General features: G+C 41.2%; 1 protein-coding gene across 1 annotated transcript; it reads right to left on the minus strand.

Moving 5' to 3' along the window:
- Positions 1–3674: 3674 nt before the first annotated feature.
- TLR7 (toll like receptor 7) lies at positions 3675–13898 on the minus strand. The gene is made up of 2 exons (XM_048494646.1): positions 13810–13898; positions 3675–6800 (listed from the first exon to the last, which is right to left on the minus strand). The coding sequence occupies exons 1-2, from the start codon at positions 13840–13842 to the stop codon at positions 3675–3677; spliced, it is 3159 nt and encodes a 1052-aa protein (XP_048350603.1). The 5' UTR covers positions 13843–13898.
- Between the last annotated feature and the right edge of the window lie 2945 nt (positions 13899–16843).

The raw sequence follows: 16843 nt of genomic DNA on the forward strand, positions 1-16843 counted from the left end.
AAATGGGGAGGGGATAAGAATGGAGGGCCTGTTAACTTGTGTTATGTGCCACTGTTGCTTCTGACTTATTAATGAATGACAACAAAAACATCTTCTCAATAGCCTTGCAATTTAAGGGCTGTGGCTTCCTTTATTGAGTAAATACATCTCATGGCAGGTCTTCCTCTTTTTCTACTGTCTTCACTATTTCCTAAAACTATTATCTTTTCCAGTGACTAAAGTACAGTAGCTTCAGTTTAGTCATGTTAGCTTCTAGCAGCAGAATTTCCAGATAAAGCTTTCCTTGGGCTATACTTTATCAGGATGTAAAGGAGACCTGGGTGTGTGGAGTTCCCATGTCAAAATTATGTGTGGTGTATTTTTTTAAAAGTCCAGGAAAAGGCTTTGACTGATAAACTTTCTCATTGAATTGGGAGTTTATGTATGCAGAAGAGTTGAGGGAATATTCAAACATTATCTATATATATAAAAATGGAACCATGCATTTGTTGCTTTGAGAATAACCCCACACCTGCTGGAATTTCACAGACACTTACTCATTCCCCTGACTGTGTTCTTACGTACCTCCTGCTGTCAGACAACACACTTGAGCCAGGTAAAACATCTTTTTCCTGGCGCACCAGGCCACGAAGCTGCCTGTGTGTAACTGTCATCCTTACAATGTTCGTTCCCTTAGAATGTTCACTCAGATGGCCAGATATGAGCAGTGAAAACAGTACATAGGCAATAACTCGAGTGGACGTGAAACACATACACACGTTGCCGTGTGAGATGTCAGGTGGGGTTCCCACCCTCACATGCAGGTACCTTTCACTCTCTGTGCCTCACCCACTGCTACCACACAACACACCTACTCTTATACACATTCAGCGGAGGAAGAGGAAAGGGACAGAGGGGGAGGCATGCAAGGGAAGAGAAATGAGGGAGGGGACAGAGAGTGAGGGGTGGCATGCAAGGGAGGGCAGGGAGTGGGCCCAGCATCTGGATATGACCCACCCACTCTAGCAAAGGGAAAGGGGAGGGAGGTAGGGGAGGGGTGGGGTGGGGTGCCGTGCAAGGGAACAGAAGTGAGGGAGGATGCGGTCACAGACATCAATGACATCGCACAGTATCAGCCTGCGCGTTTCCATGAGCATGTACTGCTGGCCTCTGCAATTGATTTGCTCCTACTGTTTCTTTCCCATTTCACCACAATAAGCAACAGCAATGCGTGGCTGGGCCCCGCTAGTAGATAGATAAATGTAAAAGTGTAATTATTTATTAACAGTAATATTTTCAACATTTTTTTCTATCACTTAAAAGAGTTGTTGATTATATACATTAATTATATACATATACATAAAGAAAAATATGCATCTAATATATCCCTTCAAAAATTTAGATCTGGCCCTTCCACATGCTACTTGCTCAGGACAAATGCTCCCACTCAGCACACACAACTGCATCATATTCATGCTAATGAAAATCTTGACTCGTTACACATTTTCCTGTGTTTTGATCACGGCTCCTGTTTTCACTGAGGTACTGGAAAATATTATTGGTATTTGTGCCAGGAACCAATAATTTTACATTGCTGAACATCAGAATTTATTATCACAGTAAGCCATTTTCTTAAAATATTTCTTACTTCATATTTCAGATAGGTAATTTTCTTCAGTTCCATTCTTCAACATCTTTTGATATTAGGGTCTGCCAGAATTTACAGAGATAGGCCAAATCCACAACTTTCCTGAATAGTACAATTTGTTTTGTTTTTTTTAAAAGCAGATTTCAGGAACAATGTACTGCTGCCACCTTCAGGGGCAAAGATGTATTGATACACTTTGTAATACTTTGAATTCAAATCCAATTCTTCTTGGTATCCACTAAACTTAGAATTGTAATATGATAATATTCATGGTGACCTCTGACATTATAACTACACAAGTGAAGTTACGACACCAATGGCTATTGCTCCAGAAATGTAGTACGACAGTTTGTGTGCAACTGTGCCCTCCTCAGCAATTCATATATAGAGACAAAATAACAAAGTAAGCAGTATTGCAATCTTCTGGCTTTGTGTTTCAAATGAAAAGAAGTATTATTCAGAACACAAAGAGACATGTTGAAAGCAAAACTTTCAGTCTTTTCCATTTATTTATGGAGGGTTCTATAAGGATCTAATTCTACTTAATTGGTTCATAGTTGAGGAAAAATATGGGATGTTAAAGGAGAGGAGGAGATTTGAACCAGAAACTGCACTGTTCATATGATTTATTCCCAATATACATGACTGTAGGAAAGTAGCCCCATTTCTCCTTCCTAGAGAGAATTGTTAAGGACATGCTGTGATGGACAGCAGCTTAATGATGAGTTGTTCCAGTTATGGAACCTTGAGTGATAGAAAGTTCAAAAAGAAAATAACCTAAGAATTTTGGAGTTGGCAGAGAAACCATTAGAAACTGACAATTTAAAACTGGCGGTTTAAACGGTTGAGAGGAACACAATTGTTTAGGATCAAGAAGGCTCCTATGTATAAGGCAAATGATTTGAATGGCCTTCCCTAAGGGAACTAGCTCCTCAGTAAAAGGAGTAGATCCCTAACCAGTTTTAAAAAGGAAAACTGAAGAATTGTATATTTTGTTTCTGATTCCGCCCACATATGAAATCTTGTTTCAAGAACTTTAGGTTTGTTCAACTACTTAGCAATGCTTGCCAAGAGTTCTGTATCACCATATGTATCAAAAGTATCAATACCTGTATATATGAAATAATGTAGATACATCCTGATTACAAAATATCTATTATTTATAAATATCCTGAGTTTTTTCATCCATGTTGTTGTTTTGTTACCTGACAGGTTATTTCCTGAAATCTCCCTGCAAACCTGACTTCACCTATTCTCCAAGAAAGAAACCAGTTTTGAGTTTTATTTCATTAAACCTCTCTTGTGCCATATTCTAACTTATCTACAAAAAACGTTTTTGGTGAACTTCACAACCATTTTAAATGTAGGACACAGAGAGAGAGAGAGAGAGAGAGAGAGAGAGAGAGAGAGAGAGAGAGAGAATGAGAGAGAGAGGCAGGTCTCTGGAATAGTAGTGGTGGTTGGTGAGGAAAACATACAAAAAATAAGAGGAATCCCACCATTCAGGCCTATACAAGAAAGTTATAAATGATGGCTACAAAAAGCTGAACCTATAGCCTTTCCTCTTCTTTTTCTCTTTCCCATCTCAGATTTTTGACAGCTCACAAAAATCTGTCTGAACTCATTTATTTCCACACATTTTATATGAAAGGTTTCATTGACTAACTAGTTGTTCTTCAGCAGCATTTGGTTCCTATAAGCCAAAACCTCTGTTATACAGGGGTGCTAAGTTGCTTAAGAGAGGCTACTTTTGAATACTACCTGCTGTGCTTGCTTTAAATAGTAATAATACTTGACATTTGTACAGTGATTTTGAGCATTTAAAGTGCTTTGCACACCTTGTAAGCCTTACAACAAACCTGTAAAATAGGCCAGTATTATTATACTAATTTTGCAGATAGACTGGCTTACCTGAGGTTATTTTGAGAGTTCACAACAGAAGTGAGTTTTGAGGGCCTTCTCAAAATTTTATGCATGCATAAAGTGAGCTCAATCCATTCCTTTAACATGGCTTAATCTGCAAAAAGTTTCTTAGAACATTCCCAAGTTATACCATTTCTTTAAAAAGAACATTATAGCTCACATCATTGTTTACCGTTAATGCATTTTTCAGGCAATGCCAGAAATAACACTGAGACTGAGGATTGGTTGGCCATTCAAGTACAGACCTACTACACAGTCGCTTCCTGAGACGGAGATATTTTGACTTTTGTAAAACCTTTTCAAGAAATACCAAGATAATCACATCTGCTTTTTCATCCATGAGCCGTTGGTGTGCTAAATAAAAGGCTGTTCTGAAGTTGCCACAAGCAATGTACCTGTTTGTCAAAACAAATACAGTTTTTCTACTCATTTCTATGCTCTCAGAAAGGTTATCCAAAATTGGCTGTCCTGGTAGCCAGTCTCTTTCTTCCAAGCACAAATTGAATTGTTTCTCTTGCTCATTTTCCAGTTTTTCAACTAGTTCTTTCAGGACCCATTCATTTACTGCAGCATCTTTTATATCATAAGCAATAAAAGCATCGTACAGAACTTCTGAGGAAAACAGGCGTTTATATCCTTTTAGCTTGGCTATGCAGAAATGGTAGCTATACCACACATCCCAGAAATATAGGTGGCTGGTAACTGTGAGGGTCATCAGACACATAATTATGGAGGATGATACACAGTACAGGATCTGGGAGTAGTCCAATTCACAAGTGTGCAAATCTAATAAAATGACACCCTTACCTTTCCATGCACCTGGGCCTGAACAGGTCACATCTGTTGCTAGCCGTGGAATAGTCACATTAGTTTTGTTCATCCACCAGGCCAGCCACACTATATCACAATTACATTTGAAAGGATTGCCATTCAGAAGTAGTTCGTTTAGGTTGTTTATCACATTCTGTGGGAAGCTAGAGTTCCTGATTATTTTGATACTATTAAAACTTAGGTCCAAGTGTCTCAGTTGAAAAGCACCTCGGAGAAAATTCTCTGTCAGCTTTTTGATCCTGTTGTGTTGCAGTGTGAGGATCTGAAGAACGCCAGAGCATTTGGACAGCTCAGGGGGGACAACAGTCAACTGGTTGTTGCTAAGATCCAGGTGTTTCAGGTTCTTCAGAACCTGAAGTTTCTCCCAAGGGAACATCTTCAGTTTATTATTGCTCAGACTCAGGTTCTGGAGCTGTGGAGGCAGACGATCAAATACATCCCCAGGTATAAAACTCAATGAATTGTCAGAGATGTCAAGATTCTCCAGGCCCTTCAGCTCCTTGAAGAATGACAAGTAATCAGTTCCATCCTTCCACAGGATATCCAAGCGATTTTTTCTAAATTCCAACGTTTTGATGGAACTGCTTGCCATCCCTTTGTCAGCAGAAGTAAAAATCTCATTCCCATTCAGAATCAGCTTTTTCAAAGAAGTCAAATTCCTGGTAAAATTCAACATGTGGGTGACACCTTCTACCTGAAAATAATACTTGTTGTCACTAAGATCTAGGATTTCTAGTTCTTTCAGCTCTTGAAAGGCATTTGAATATAGTAAATCAACTCGATTGTTAGAGAAATCCAGGTACTTCAAGCCAGACAAAAAGCGGAATTCATTTCCATGTAAAGTTTGACTCATGGCATTGCCTGACAAGTTAAGACACTTCAGAGAAGCAAAGTTCTGGAAATCAGAGGGTTTAATAAAAAACATGTTATTTCTGCTTAAATCCAGTGTTTTTCCATATTGAGTACAAGAAGGTTCAATGCCATGGGGTAAGGAAGGAGACATCTCTTGATCTTTAGATGTACAACTACGACTATATTTATCATATATGAAATAACTCATCTCCTTATATTGACCAAATAAAGGCACATGATTAGAGTGAAATGGAACCTCACTGAACCCATCTGAAGAGGGAGATATTTTATTGAAGGAAAGATTTATTATTTGAAGAGCTGGGAAGTCTTTAAACATCGTAAAGTTAGCATTCCTAATAAAATTAGTTCCAAAGTCCAGTTCAGTTAGATGAATGAGATTTCTCAAATTGAGTACAGTGACCCAGTTCAATGTTTTAAAAACATAACCCCTCAGTCTCAAGTGTTTAAGTTTAGTGAGAGTAGAAAATGGGTGTGACAAATTCAAATATGGAGAGTATTGTTGCAGTTCATAATTGAAAGACAAATCTAGATCTATAAGATTAGGAAGGAAATTCAAAAACTCAGCATCTTCAATTTCTTTAGCCAAATAATTTTGGGAAAGGTCAAGTACTTCAAGATTTGTGGTATTTTCAAACCACTTAGGGTCCACTTTACGAAGAGAGGTGCTGTGTAGTCTTAGAAATTTTAATTGCTTTAAAGAGGCAAAAGCTCTGGGGCTGATGAAAAGACTTTTGTTATTGAAACATGATTCACAAGGGTAAGGAGCATTGTGACAGCGAGGACAGTTGCCACTTAAGTCAAGACCTTCCAAATTATCAAGATAGTTTAGGTCATGGTCACTGATATTTTTAATCTTATTATCATGAATGTACAGTTTCTTTAAACTGTGTGGCAAATTCTGTGGGATACTGGTTAAGTTATTGCCTTTCAATGACAACACTGTTAATTTAGTCAGGTTCTGGAAAGCAGAACTAGAAATTTGAAAAGATACATTGCAAGGATTGCGGAAATAGCAGTTATTCCCAAGAAGGAGAATTTCTATGTTTCCAAGTTCCTCCAGATTTTCTCTGTTGAGGGAAACAATATTGTTTGCTTCAAGACTCAACAGACTTAAATTTTGAGGTAGGCCCCTGGGGATTTCTGAGAGCTGATTTCCATCCAAGTACAGTGATTTCAACTGGGTGAGTTTTTCAAAAGTGCCACGTTGAACATTAAAATTCTTGTTGCAGATATTATCTTTTGGCCCCAATGTGGCAGGCATACAATTGCACCTAAAGTCAATCTCCACAAGTTTCTCAAGGTGCTCAAAGTTCGCTTTCTTAATGTCATTAATATGATTGATAGAAAGTGTCAGGTTGGTAGTGTTAGCAGGGATACCATTTGGAAATGTGGTAAGGTGACGGTTTGTGCAGTCCACTAACAGAAGATCTTTCAAGGGACTCACATCACAGGGCAAGGTTTTAGGATACTGTATGGCTGTCATCATTGCTGGAAACAGGAACAGGAGGAAGAAAAACAATCTGCTTCTGTCCCAATGAGGGATTGCCTAGAGAAAGGGAAAGCACACTCTCGCTATTGATGAAATGTAAAGATAATTCCTAGACTTTTTAGAACCTTAAGTAACTGTAGATTGAAGCTCTTGCTGATGAATTCAGACCAATGATTAGGTGATATGTGTGTGTAACCCATACTGTTATTAGTTTTATTAGCAGCAGCCCAAAGGCATCAGTTATATCTGTGTTTGCCTGATGAAGATGTGGCAATTATTCCTTTTCTGTATCTATGGCTAATACATAGGAGTATGTTCAGTAAAGGACAGCCTCCATTCACATAGTCCAGCTTACCTGTTAAGATCCTGTTTTGAAACCCAGCTCTCTGTGCCCCACTTTCAGAGATGAGGTGGGTGACATGGCTTTTTCAGTGGTGATATTTGGTCTTTGTAATTTTTTCTTCCTATGGCAGTTACCTTACTTTATTTAGGCTCCCCCCCCTTACATGCCACCCCTCACTCACTCACTCACTCACTCACTCACTCACTCACTCACTCACTCACCTTCCCTTGCATGCCGCCTCTCTCCCTCCCCCTCCCTCCACTAGGGTGCATGGGTGGACCATGTCCAGATGCTGGGTCCCCTCCCCCTCCCCTTGCATGCCACCCCTCCCCCCTCTCCCTCCACTAGGGTGGATGGGCCATGTCCAGATGCTGGGGCCCCTCCCTCTCCCTCCCCTCCCTTGCATACCACCCCTCACTCACTTCCCTGACTCCCCCATCCCTCAAGCCATTTTTCCACACTGAAATGGTTGGGGGGATTATTTTCCCGGTTTTCTGCTCCATTTGCACCAAATGCTCAAATACAGAGCAGTAAAAATGGGGAAATAACTCCCTGCCAGCACTGTTCCATCACTGGGAAATGGCTTGGAGACAGGTGGCCTACGAACTCCTTTCCCTTTCTCTCCCCACAACAGATACCTTGTGAGGTAGGTGGGGCTGAGAGAATTCTGATGAACTGTGGCTAGCCCAAGGTCATCCAGCAGGAATGTCAGAGTGCGGAAACACATCTGATTCACCAGGTAAGCCTCTGCCACTCAGGTGGAGCAGTGAGGAATCAAATCCAGTTTTCCAGATTAGAATCCACTTACTCTTAACCACTACATCATGCTGGCTCTCATGGTGTAGGCCCTTGTGCGATGGTGGTAGCTGCTACAAAGCAACATTTTTGAAACATCTGCACAGCCAATTAAATCTCCGACAATCTGAAGCCTTGCTGGGCAAAAGTGGTCCCACCCACTTCCTAAAAACACTTGGTGAGTGGCTAGAAAAGTGTTGATGGGCACCATGGCACCCACAGTCTCCATGATGGGAACCCCTGGTTTAAAACATTCTGATCTGAGCATAACTTTATCTACATGTTGGACTGCCCAATGTGTGTTTTAAGCTGTTTTAATGGCATTGGTTTGTTTTTGTAGTAGAGTATTTTAATGTCACTGGCTTTGTTTTAATGACTTTGTTTTATTGTCTCAATTGTAAACTGCCTGAAACCGGTCACTGGAGAGGCAGTGTAACATTTTTCTAAATAAATAAATGTCAAAGTAGCTGGCTGTATTCAAAATTCAACCTAGCCAAGGAAAGATGCAACAGCCCCAGGAGTTGGTCGTTTGGAAGCCCCCAAAATAATTTTGGAATTAAGACAGAGCAAGACCTCTGCATGGAAACAACTTCTGTCCAGTATTCTTCAGAAAAATCTCAACAGGAAGCAAAAATTGACCAGCAGTCCATCAGTAAAGAGTTCTGACTTTAAGTATGGGACAATCCTGTCCATAAATACCACCTATGGATAAATAGCAACCATTCTTCAACATTTTGTTTGTTGTCTCCACAACTGTATCATTCAGCAAGATTGGTTTACACCTGGTTCAAATATATCCATTTAATCGCTTTATTTCAGGGAATAGCTTTTTCAGATGGAGATTGTATAGAGAGTGAAAACTGATAATTAATCCCAGAATTAGTCATGCCTCCTAACTAATTTGATTTGTAATACAAAACATTGCATGCTAACCATTTGTGCTGAACATAATTAGCCAAACAAGGTTAGAAAATGTGAATGTTCAGTTCAGCAGCTAATTATGGTGAATGGTAGATACTTACCCTCCTGCCCAAAGATGTGAATACTTGTTTCTTCTCTCTGTCCATGATGTGGGAACATGAACATCTTTTTGTGATTAAAAAGTGTAAAGGAACTGCACCATTTCAAACAAAATTCCACACTTAATGTAGAATGTTGAATCAGGATGGGAGTCTTTTTTTCTCATTTGTTGAATCATACAGCTAACTATCTCAAAATTCTCCACAACACCCATAGAAGCTGAAATTAATCTTTATAACACAATAATGTTATAACAAACTATTGACATAATTTGCTAGTTTTAAGATTTCATTTTAAAATTAAAAGTAAGCCTCTACCTATTTCATTGTGGAGATATTAAGGGAAAGGCACAGACTGTATACTTCACATTATAACTTTGCAATGAAAAGGGCTGCAGATTTACCTTTAAAAAAAGGATAGCAGGAAATCAGTAGTTGTAGTAGATTGTTATATCATTATTGCACTATACCAATCTGTCAATTACTGATTTTAAAAAAACCAGAAAAAGCAGAATAGAAAATAGATTCCCAGGGACCGTGACAAGGAAAGTGAAGAAAAAACTGCTTTGTGAATGCCCTTCTTCCACTTAAAATGCCTCTGTGTTCACAGAGCAATGAAAGCTGCATAGAGTTCTCCTAGAATTGCAACAGATCTCCAAATTATAGAGTTCAGTTCTCCGAGAAATAATTAAAGTTTTGGAAGATGAACCTGATGTCATCTCATCTCTGCTTAATTTCCTGCAGGCTGTATGTGGGTCCATATATGCCTATATAGAGAGCCCAGGTTTCTCTCCCTACTCAGGTTTTGTGTATTGTTACTCTGCTGGGTGGTGGTGGAAATTCTTGGGGAAATGTGGGAGGGTTTGGATTTTTACTGCAGGCATGATGGGGACCCTCGCCAGTGATGTTATGACAATAACTCTATAGTAAATCATAGAGTTCTGGGTGCATGCACCAGAAATGAAATTACTTCTTTACCAGAAAGGGCCCCCACCACAGTTTCTCCTGTTTGCCAGCTTTTAGCTAGCAACTGTATCCTGGTTGGAGTATAAACTAGTAGATCTCTTTACTTACCTGTCTTCAGCAGAAGCAATTGCAAATATGTCAAACTCTGAGGAAAATAAATATCCTTCCTTAACTTCCACTACAGATTTATTCCAATATTATGTCAAATAGAATTATGGCATCAAGGAAAACTAAAATCTCATTGCTGTAAAAATGACAGCAGACAAAATGTTTACCTACTGTTTTTCACAGTTCTCAGTTCTGAAGTAATTCTCATGCTCTGTTAATAGCAGGTATTGCAATATATATAGTGACTGCAAAACAATATTTTATGTGCCAGTACCTGGGAAAATATGTCCTTTATTCATGTCCTTTTCTCCTGTGAGGAGCTTAGGTTTGCACTGTGTAACTGTCTGAATTTAGGATCCAAGAACTGCCCCCCCCCCCACCTCAGAATCAAGTTAAAATTTGAGTAAAGAAATAAAAAACCCGAGGCTTTTGCTGAGAGAAAGGAAGATGTCCAGGTATAAAAGAGGCTTTCAGGTTGAGAAGATGTGCTAAGATATGGTTAAACTGGACAGAATCAGATACTGGAAAACCCTCTGGGAAGTATCTGAAAACAAGAAGCAGGTTAAACAATGTGTGATTAAACTGGCCAGTATTCAGAAGTTCATTCTTGGGGGTCCTGTGGCATAAATGTCTGAAAAATTGAGAAACAGCTACCCAAAGTTATAATTAGGAGAGAAACTGCTGCTTGAAGCAACATGCAAAATAGCCAGGAGGCAACTGGAACAAGAGTGGCTAGGAAATGCCTGAACCTTGCTTATGTTTTTGCTTCACACAATATATACAAGCAGTGGTGTAGCGCCCACAGGGCAGGGCAGTGGCGGAGCTGCCCTGGGCTGTTGAGGGGGCATTCCAGGGCAGGGTGGGGACAGGCAACACCGTGGCAGGGGCACAGGGCGCATGCATGTCCCGGGCGCAGTTTCCCCTTGCTCCACCTCTGTCTACAAGTAAGCATGGCTTATACAAGATACAAACATGAATGGATTTGAATGGAAGAGGTGGTTGTAGGAAGATGGTATAGTTGCAGAGGTGGGATCCAGCAGGTTCTCACAGGTACCCGAGAGTAGGTTACTAATTATTTGTGTGTGCCGAGAGGGGGTTACTAATTGGTGATTTTGCCACGTGATTTTTGCCTTAGTTACGCCCCTCCTCTCAGCGGTAGTGTGCAGAACTTGAAGCAGTCTAGCAGGAGGTGCACCGGCAAGCGTGGCAGCCTGCACCTGCGTGCATTCGTTTCCCGCCCAAGGACCGGCGCAGTGGCTGCATCCTTGTCACAGACCCGCCCCCGGAATGCCCGGCCATGCCCCTGTTGTGCTCCGCCCAGCCCCATTGGCGCTACGCCACAGTTTGAATCCCACCACCATGGGAACCTGTTACTGAAATTTTTGGATTCCACCACTGTATAGTTGTGATAAGAAATCCAGAGGGAACCATCCCAAGAAAACAAGCTTGTTCCTATGCTGCAGTTTCAATGCTGCAAGTGGAAAGTTATGCAGGACCACAGATATGTTTCCTCCTCTTTGAAATCTGTTCTGTAATTCTAAACATATAGCATAGTTTCCATTATATCTTGGCTTGTCATTTATGAAGGAACGTGGCTTGTTGCATATGCATTTATTTCATTATTTGCTCCTGCTGCTGTAGTGTGCTACTTAATAAAGCAGTTTGATTCATAAATTGAAACAGTTCTTTGCACGTCTGTGTGATTGGTCTTGCTGTCACTAGAATCCTGACCGGAACCTATGTTTCTGTTACTTCTCAGCAGAGTTGAGCATGGTGTAATAGTTTCCCTTCTTCCTTTCCCTAGATTAAATTGTCTTCTAGCATGAAAACAGTAATGGATGAGGAAGAAGAGGAACCCCACTGCTGTGTTCTACTTAGGAAGTCTGGCAAGTCAGAACTGCCACTTCTATCTCAAGTAAGATCAGAAAGGAAAGAGAAGTTTAGGTAGCTTCCTGGGCAAGCTGGAAACCCCCACCTTGAAGGGACAATGGTGGCATTGAGAAGGTAATAAAAGATTGGGGAAAGTTCCAGAACTCTAAGTCTTCTTCGCCCATGATTACTGTTATTATAAATGCAGAACTGAGGCCATCCCCGCCAGTTGCCAAATCTGAGGTCCAGTGGTTGCCTAGTCAGATGGATTCAGCAGGCATAACAGCAGAAACTGGGATCCAGCTCTCTCCCAGATGTAGCCACAACATCAAGGCACACATATAATAAAAAGGGAAGGAAAGGTAGATATTACAGGCTAGAAATGGATTCCTGACAATTGGTGGACTTATTGTTACTACCCTATTTACTCATTGTATTAAAAAGCCTTGATTTGATGTCTGGGGGGGCTGAAAAAGAAAATAAATGGACAGAGTTTAAGAGATGGTGGGTTGTGGCCGGTGCCGTAACTGGAAGGGAGGGACAAGTTCAGCCAATCTTCACCCAAGCCTGGTGCCCCCCCCCCTTCATCCAAGCCTGTGAGCAAATGCCCTCCCACCCCCAAATTCCACAGAGGGCCACAGCTGAATGCTGATCCTGGCCAGCATTCAACTGAGCTGCCCCGCCCCGCCCCGCCCATGGAGTTTGTGAGCAGCTGGGTCTGTTCAATGCTGGACTCAGGTTGGCTTCATAGAGCTTTAAAGCTTCAACTAAGCAGTTGGCCTAACCAGCTCCAGCTTTACACGGCTGGCTCCACCCCCAAGCTCCACCTCTGGTCAGGTGGAGCTTGGAGGTGGAGTCAGCCGTATAAATCTGGGACAAGTCAGAACAACTACTGATTGGGGGATTTTCTTGTTGATATGGTGGATATGGTGGAGCTTCTGTGGATACCCTGGTTGATCTCTGGGATGAGGAAATAACTCAGGCAATTTATATGATTGTTCTTAGGCATCTTTTCTAAGCCCTGCGGCATATGAAAAGGCAAGGTAAATAGAGCAACAGTGGGAAATTGAGCTAATTTTTAACCCTAATCTATAGTGGTGATGCAGAGAAAAACCACACTTCTCTGCCATCATTACATCCAAATAGAGTAGGACTTGTGGAACTCCTATATGTGATCAGGGGCCTATTGGGATCTGCCCTGTGGGAGTTAGATGACTCAATGGGGCTGTGACAGCATGCTCAGCACTTTCAGAATAAAATCTCTTATATCCATAGTAAAGTGGACTCTGCATTAGCAGCGATAGTGTCAGTTGTTGCTAAGGTGCCAGCTTGTCCACTTTCATTAACCCAGCACACTTTTAAGAAGATAGAAAACTATTATTACGGGCTGAGTTTGAAACAGCTTTTGCAACTGTGTAACATCCACAGTACATAGGAGTATTACTGAACTTGATTGCACTCTGAACCCTGAACTGTTGGGTATTGCAGGCATTCACAATGTTCACAAAAGCAGAGTTGGAAGAACTCTGGAAGAATATCAGAGACAGCAAGGAGCAGATGAGGATGGAGAAAGGGACAGAATAAGTGATGAGGCTTTCAGCAGCCATTTCCAAATACACAGGTGCTACGAACTGTGAAGAGTTCACTAACAAATCTTCTTGCATACCTTGAAAACTTGTTCCTTTGGGTCCTGTAGGAAGCAGAAGTCTCTCTCTCTCCCCCCCCCCCATTACAAAAGGCACACTTGCTGAATTTCAGAGGCCCCTGTACCAGGTAGGACAAGGACTAATTTCTGCTGATTCCCCATTCAGCTGTAACCCTGTGGAGTCATTTTTCACATGGGCAGCAGGTGAATGGAGAATGCTGCAAATAACGACAAGGGAGAAAAGGAAAAGAAGTCCATCCAAGGAGCTTTCATGGGATCCAGCCCCCAAACTGCTGAGATTACAGTTGAAATTGTACTTACCATTTCTTCACAGCAGAAAGGTAACTTGTCCATGGGCAGAATAAGATATAAGCTGATAACAATGAAGGATGCCTCAAAGCTTCTGGTCCAGTTCCAGCACAACAAAACCCAGAACAAAATTAGGCAGCTCACCAGGATAAATGATTCTGCCAACTATTCAGGCGCTCCCCTCCCCTTTGAAGCCCAGATGTAGGTGGGGAAGTTGCCGCTACTACCCACTTCCTCAAAGCCTTTACAGGAACTCCTCTTCCTCCCCAAATAGCATTGTTATTAATAATTCATCTTTGTTCTCAAGACCATGAACTTGCTGGATGCCACAGGCCTCGTTCTTGCTGAGGTTGTAAACCTTTGCTATACATTTGGCAGCCATTCAAGAGGTTTAGCGTAATACTCTCAGTCCCTTCTGTGGAGCCAATGACACAGAAATGGTAACGATAGGAAGCCACATCAAACAATGCAATGCAACAGTTCCAGCCTACAGCTGCTTGCAACTGCCAACCCAGATTATTCCATGTTTCCAACCGTAGCAGGGGTTGACCATGAAATTGTGTTGCTCTCCTTGCACTTACAGTTGAAGTTGTTGGGCTGGGATGCTGGTGCAACCCTAGAGCCCGGGAGTCTCCATTTTGACAGGACCTGGGTTGTACATTCAGATCCCACATGAGTAGGCCTTGGCACACACAAGCAACAACTGCAGAGAAGCTAGAGGTGGTGCTGGCCTCTCCATCACAAATATGTTCATTTCCACCCTCTTTGACTGTCTGCACAGGGCTAATACACTTTCAGGTGCACCAGATGAAGGAATTCAGATACACCAGATGAAGGAATCACTCTGAGGAGGGATTACAGCTCTGTGACAGAACATCTGCTTTGCATGCAAAAGCTCCCTGGTTGAATCCCTCATATCTTCAGTTAAAATAATCAGGTGGGACACGTTGTGAAAGACCTCTGCTCTAGACTCTGGAGAACCACTGCCAGTCAGAATATATAATACTGACCCCAATACAGGATCGGACTCTGTAAAAAGCCAGTACACCTGTTCAAGTTGGCTCAGTTTGCCTTTTAGTTATACTTGCACTGATGGGAACAATGATTACTTTTTTTTTAGCACTGGTATGTAGCAGGGTACACATTCATCTAATTCAGTCTTATGATCCACCAAGCCAGCCACAGCCCAGCACTCTTGCAGTCTACCAGTCATTTTGTAAAACCTCTAGTTTTGTTGCCTGGGGAAGTTTTCAGCTCAAGCTCACAATCAGGACAATCAGAAAGACACTAACCTTAAAAGCTCTAGACAGCTCAGTGTTAAGTTCTAGCATGCTATAGCTTCCATGCCTGAGTTGCACATTCCTGCTTTACTTCTAGGCTGGTAATTGGGTGGGTCGGTTGGCAGCAAAGTTAGCTTTGGCCCTTAACTGATTACTAATATATAGTTTCAGTGAATATTATTGTTTCATGCTTTGTGTGATTGTGGGAGGAAGTAAAAATAAATGAATTTTTGTTGTTTCTGTAGCATCTGGTTATACGATCTTTGAATTTGTCACCTTTGGTTAATATTTAATAAACATGGTTGTTTGGAAGTTAACACTTTTTAGTTGGATTCTGTTAAAGCAGCTTTATGACAGTTGAAGAAAATTTTAAAAGTATCCTCAGTTTTTCTGATTCTCAGACAGTCTTTGCTGACAGCAATAAACCTCCACAGAAAAGCAAGCTCCTTGAAGCCACTATTCACTGCTCTTTTAGAATTTAAATATATCCTATTTTCTTTCTTTTCTAAATTTGGGCCTACTTGTAAGAGATCAGACTAGCCTTTTTTGTTTCAATCTACAATGAAATGAAACTTAATTGTGAATGCATTCAAACCAGAAACCAACTTCCTTTTCATACAACAATCTTCCAGGCGTAAGGTCTTGTATACGAGTCTATAAATAATTTCTCCTAATTAAGAATTCTAATTTCAGGAGGACTACAACTGGAGAACTATAAGTTTGTTGACTTGGAATCACAGGAATTAACAGGCATGAGCAGGCAAATGGAAACTCAATACAAAAAGGGAAACCAGTCCAAATAAATTTTACATTAATGTGAGTGTTCTAGCTGTGTCAGAGCTCTTGATTTGAAAGTCTTTTCAGAATACATACAAGTAGGAAAAGTCATGTTTATGAAATCTTCCCCTATCTCATATAAATATAACATATAACATTCTGTGTTAGAAGGAAGGAGCAAGACTGAGTGGTTATTCCCAGCTTTCATTAGAGTTGATAGAGGACTGGCATGGCTGGCTTTCTGAAGCCGTCAACAAGATCATGCCCCAACACCCTCTGTTCACACACCAAGTTAGCCCCTTGGTATGCCTTGGAGCTAAGGAAGGAGAAGCAGGAACTGAGACAGCAGGAGCGAATTTGGATGAAGTGGTAAGAACATCTTAGGATGCTCATTAAAGCCTATGAGATGGTGGTGGAAACTCAAAAGAAGGAATACTTCATAGCCACCATTGCATCTGAAAGGTCTTGCCCGCACAATTGTTTGAAATAATTCAATTGCTAATGGCTTTACCAGAGAAGCCCAAAATTTCTAGATATTCGGCTATTAGCTGTGAGTTTTTTTGTGGATAAAATCTTATCATTCAGCCAGAAACTCCCTGCCAAGTTGAATGCCGTGAGTGAACTCAAGGATGGAAATCACCAGACACTGTGTTCTCATCATAACTCCTCATTCTTTCCCTGTTCCTCTGCCTCCAAACACCATAGCAGGCTAAAGATCACCATAAGATGCTTTGAAATCACTGTTGCCGCATTCAAGCCCCCCCCCCCCCCATGCCTCCTTTCCTAAAATGTTTGATTTTTCTTGCATTAGGACCTCATTATGTTGGAAAGGCCAGAGGAACATAAGTCTGGAATAGAAACAGAAAAACAAGCTGTAGCTCAACGCTGTTTTAGTATTACATTTTATGGTTACATTGGCCTAGCAGTCCCCAGATGTCTGCTCATGTGACCAGTTGGGGCAGCAAAAATGAGGATTACCTCAGAGCTGG

The sequence above is a fragment of the Sphaerodactylus townsendi genome, linkage group LG04 (genome assembly GCF_021028975.2).
Source record: "Sphaerodactylus townsendi isolate TG3544 linkage group LG04, MPM_Stown_v2.3, whole genome shotgun sequence".
Classification (NCBI taxonomy): Eukaryota; Metazoa; Chordata; class Lepidosauria; order Squamata; family Sphaerodactylidae; genus Sphaerodactylus; species Sphaerodactylus townsendi.

Bases quoted from the DNA above. Each gene is read 5' to 3' on its own strand.
- TLR7 (XM_048494646.1), bottom strand. From the start codon at position 13,842: ATGGACAAGTTACCTTTCTGCTGTGAAGAAATG. The intron at 6,801-13,809 runs GTAAGTACAATT...CCCTTTCTCTAG, and splicing joins CTTTCTGCTGTGAAGAAATG to GCAATCCCTCATTGGGACAG.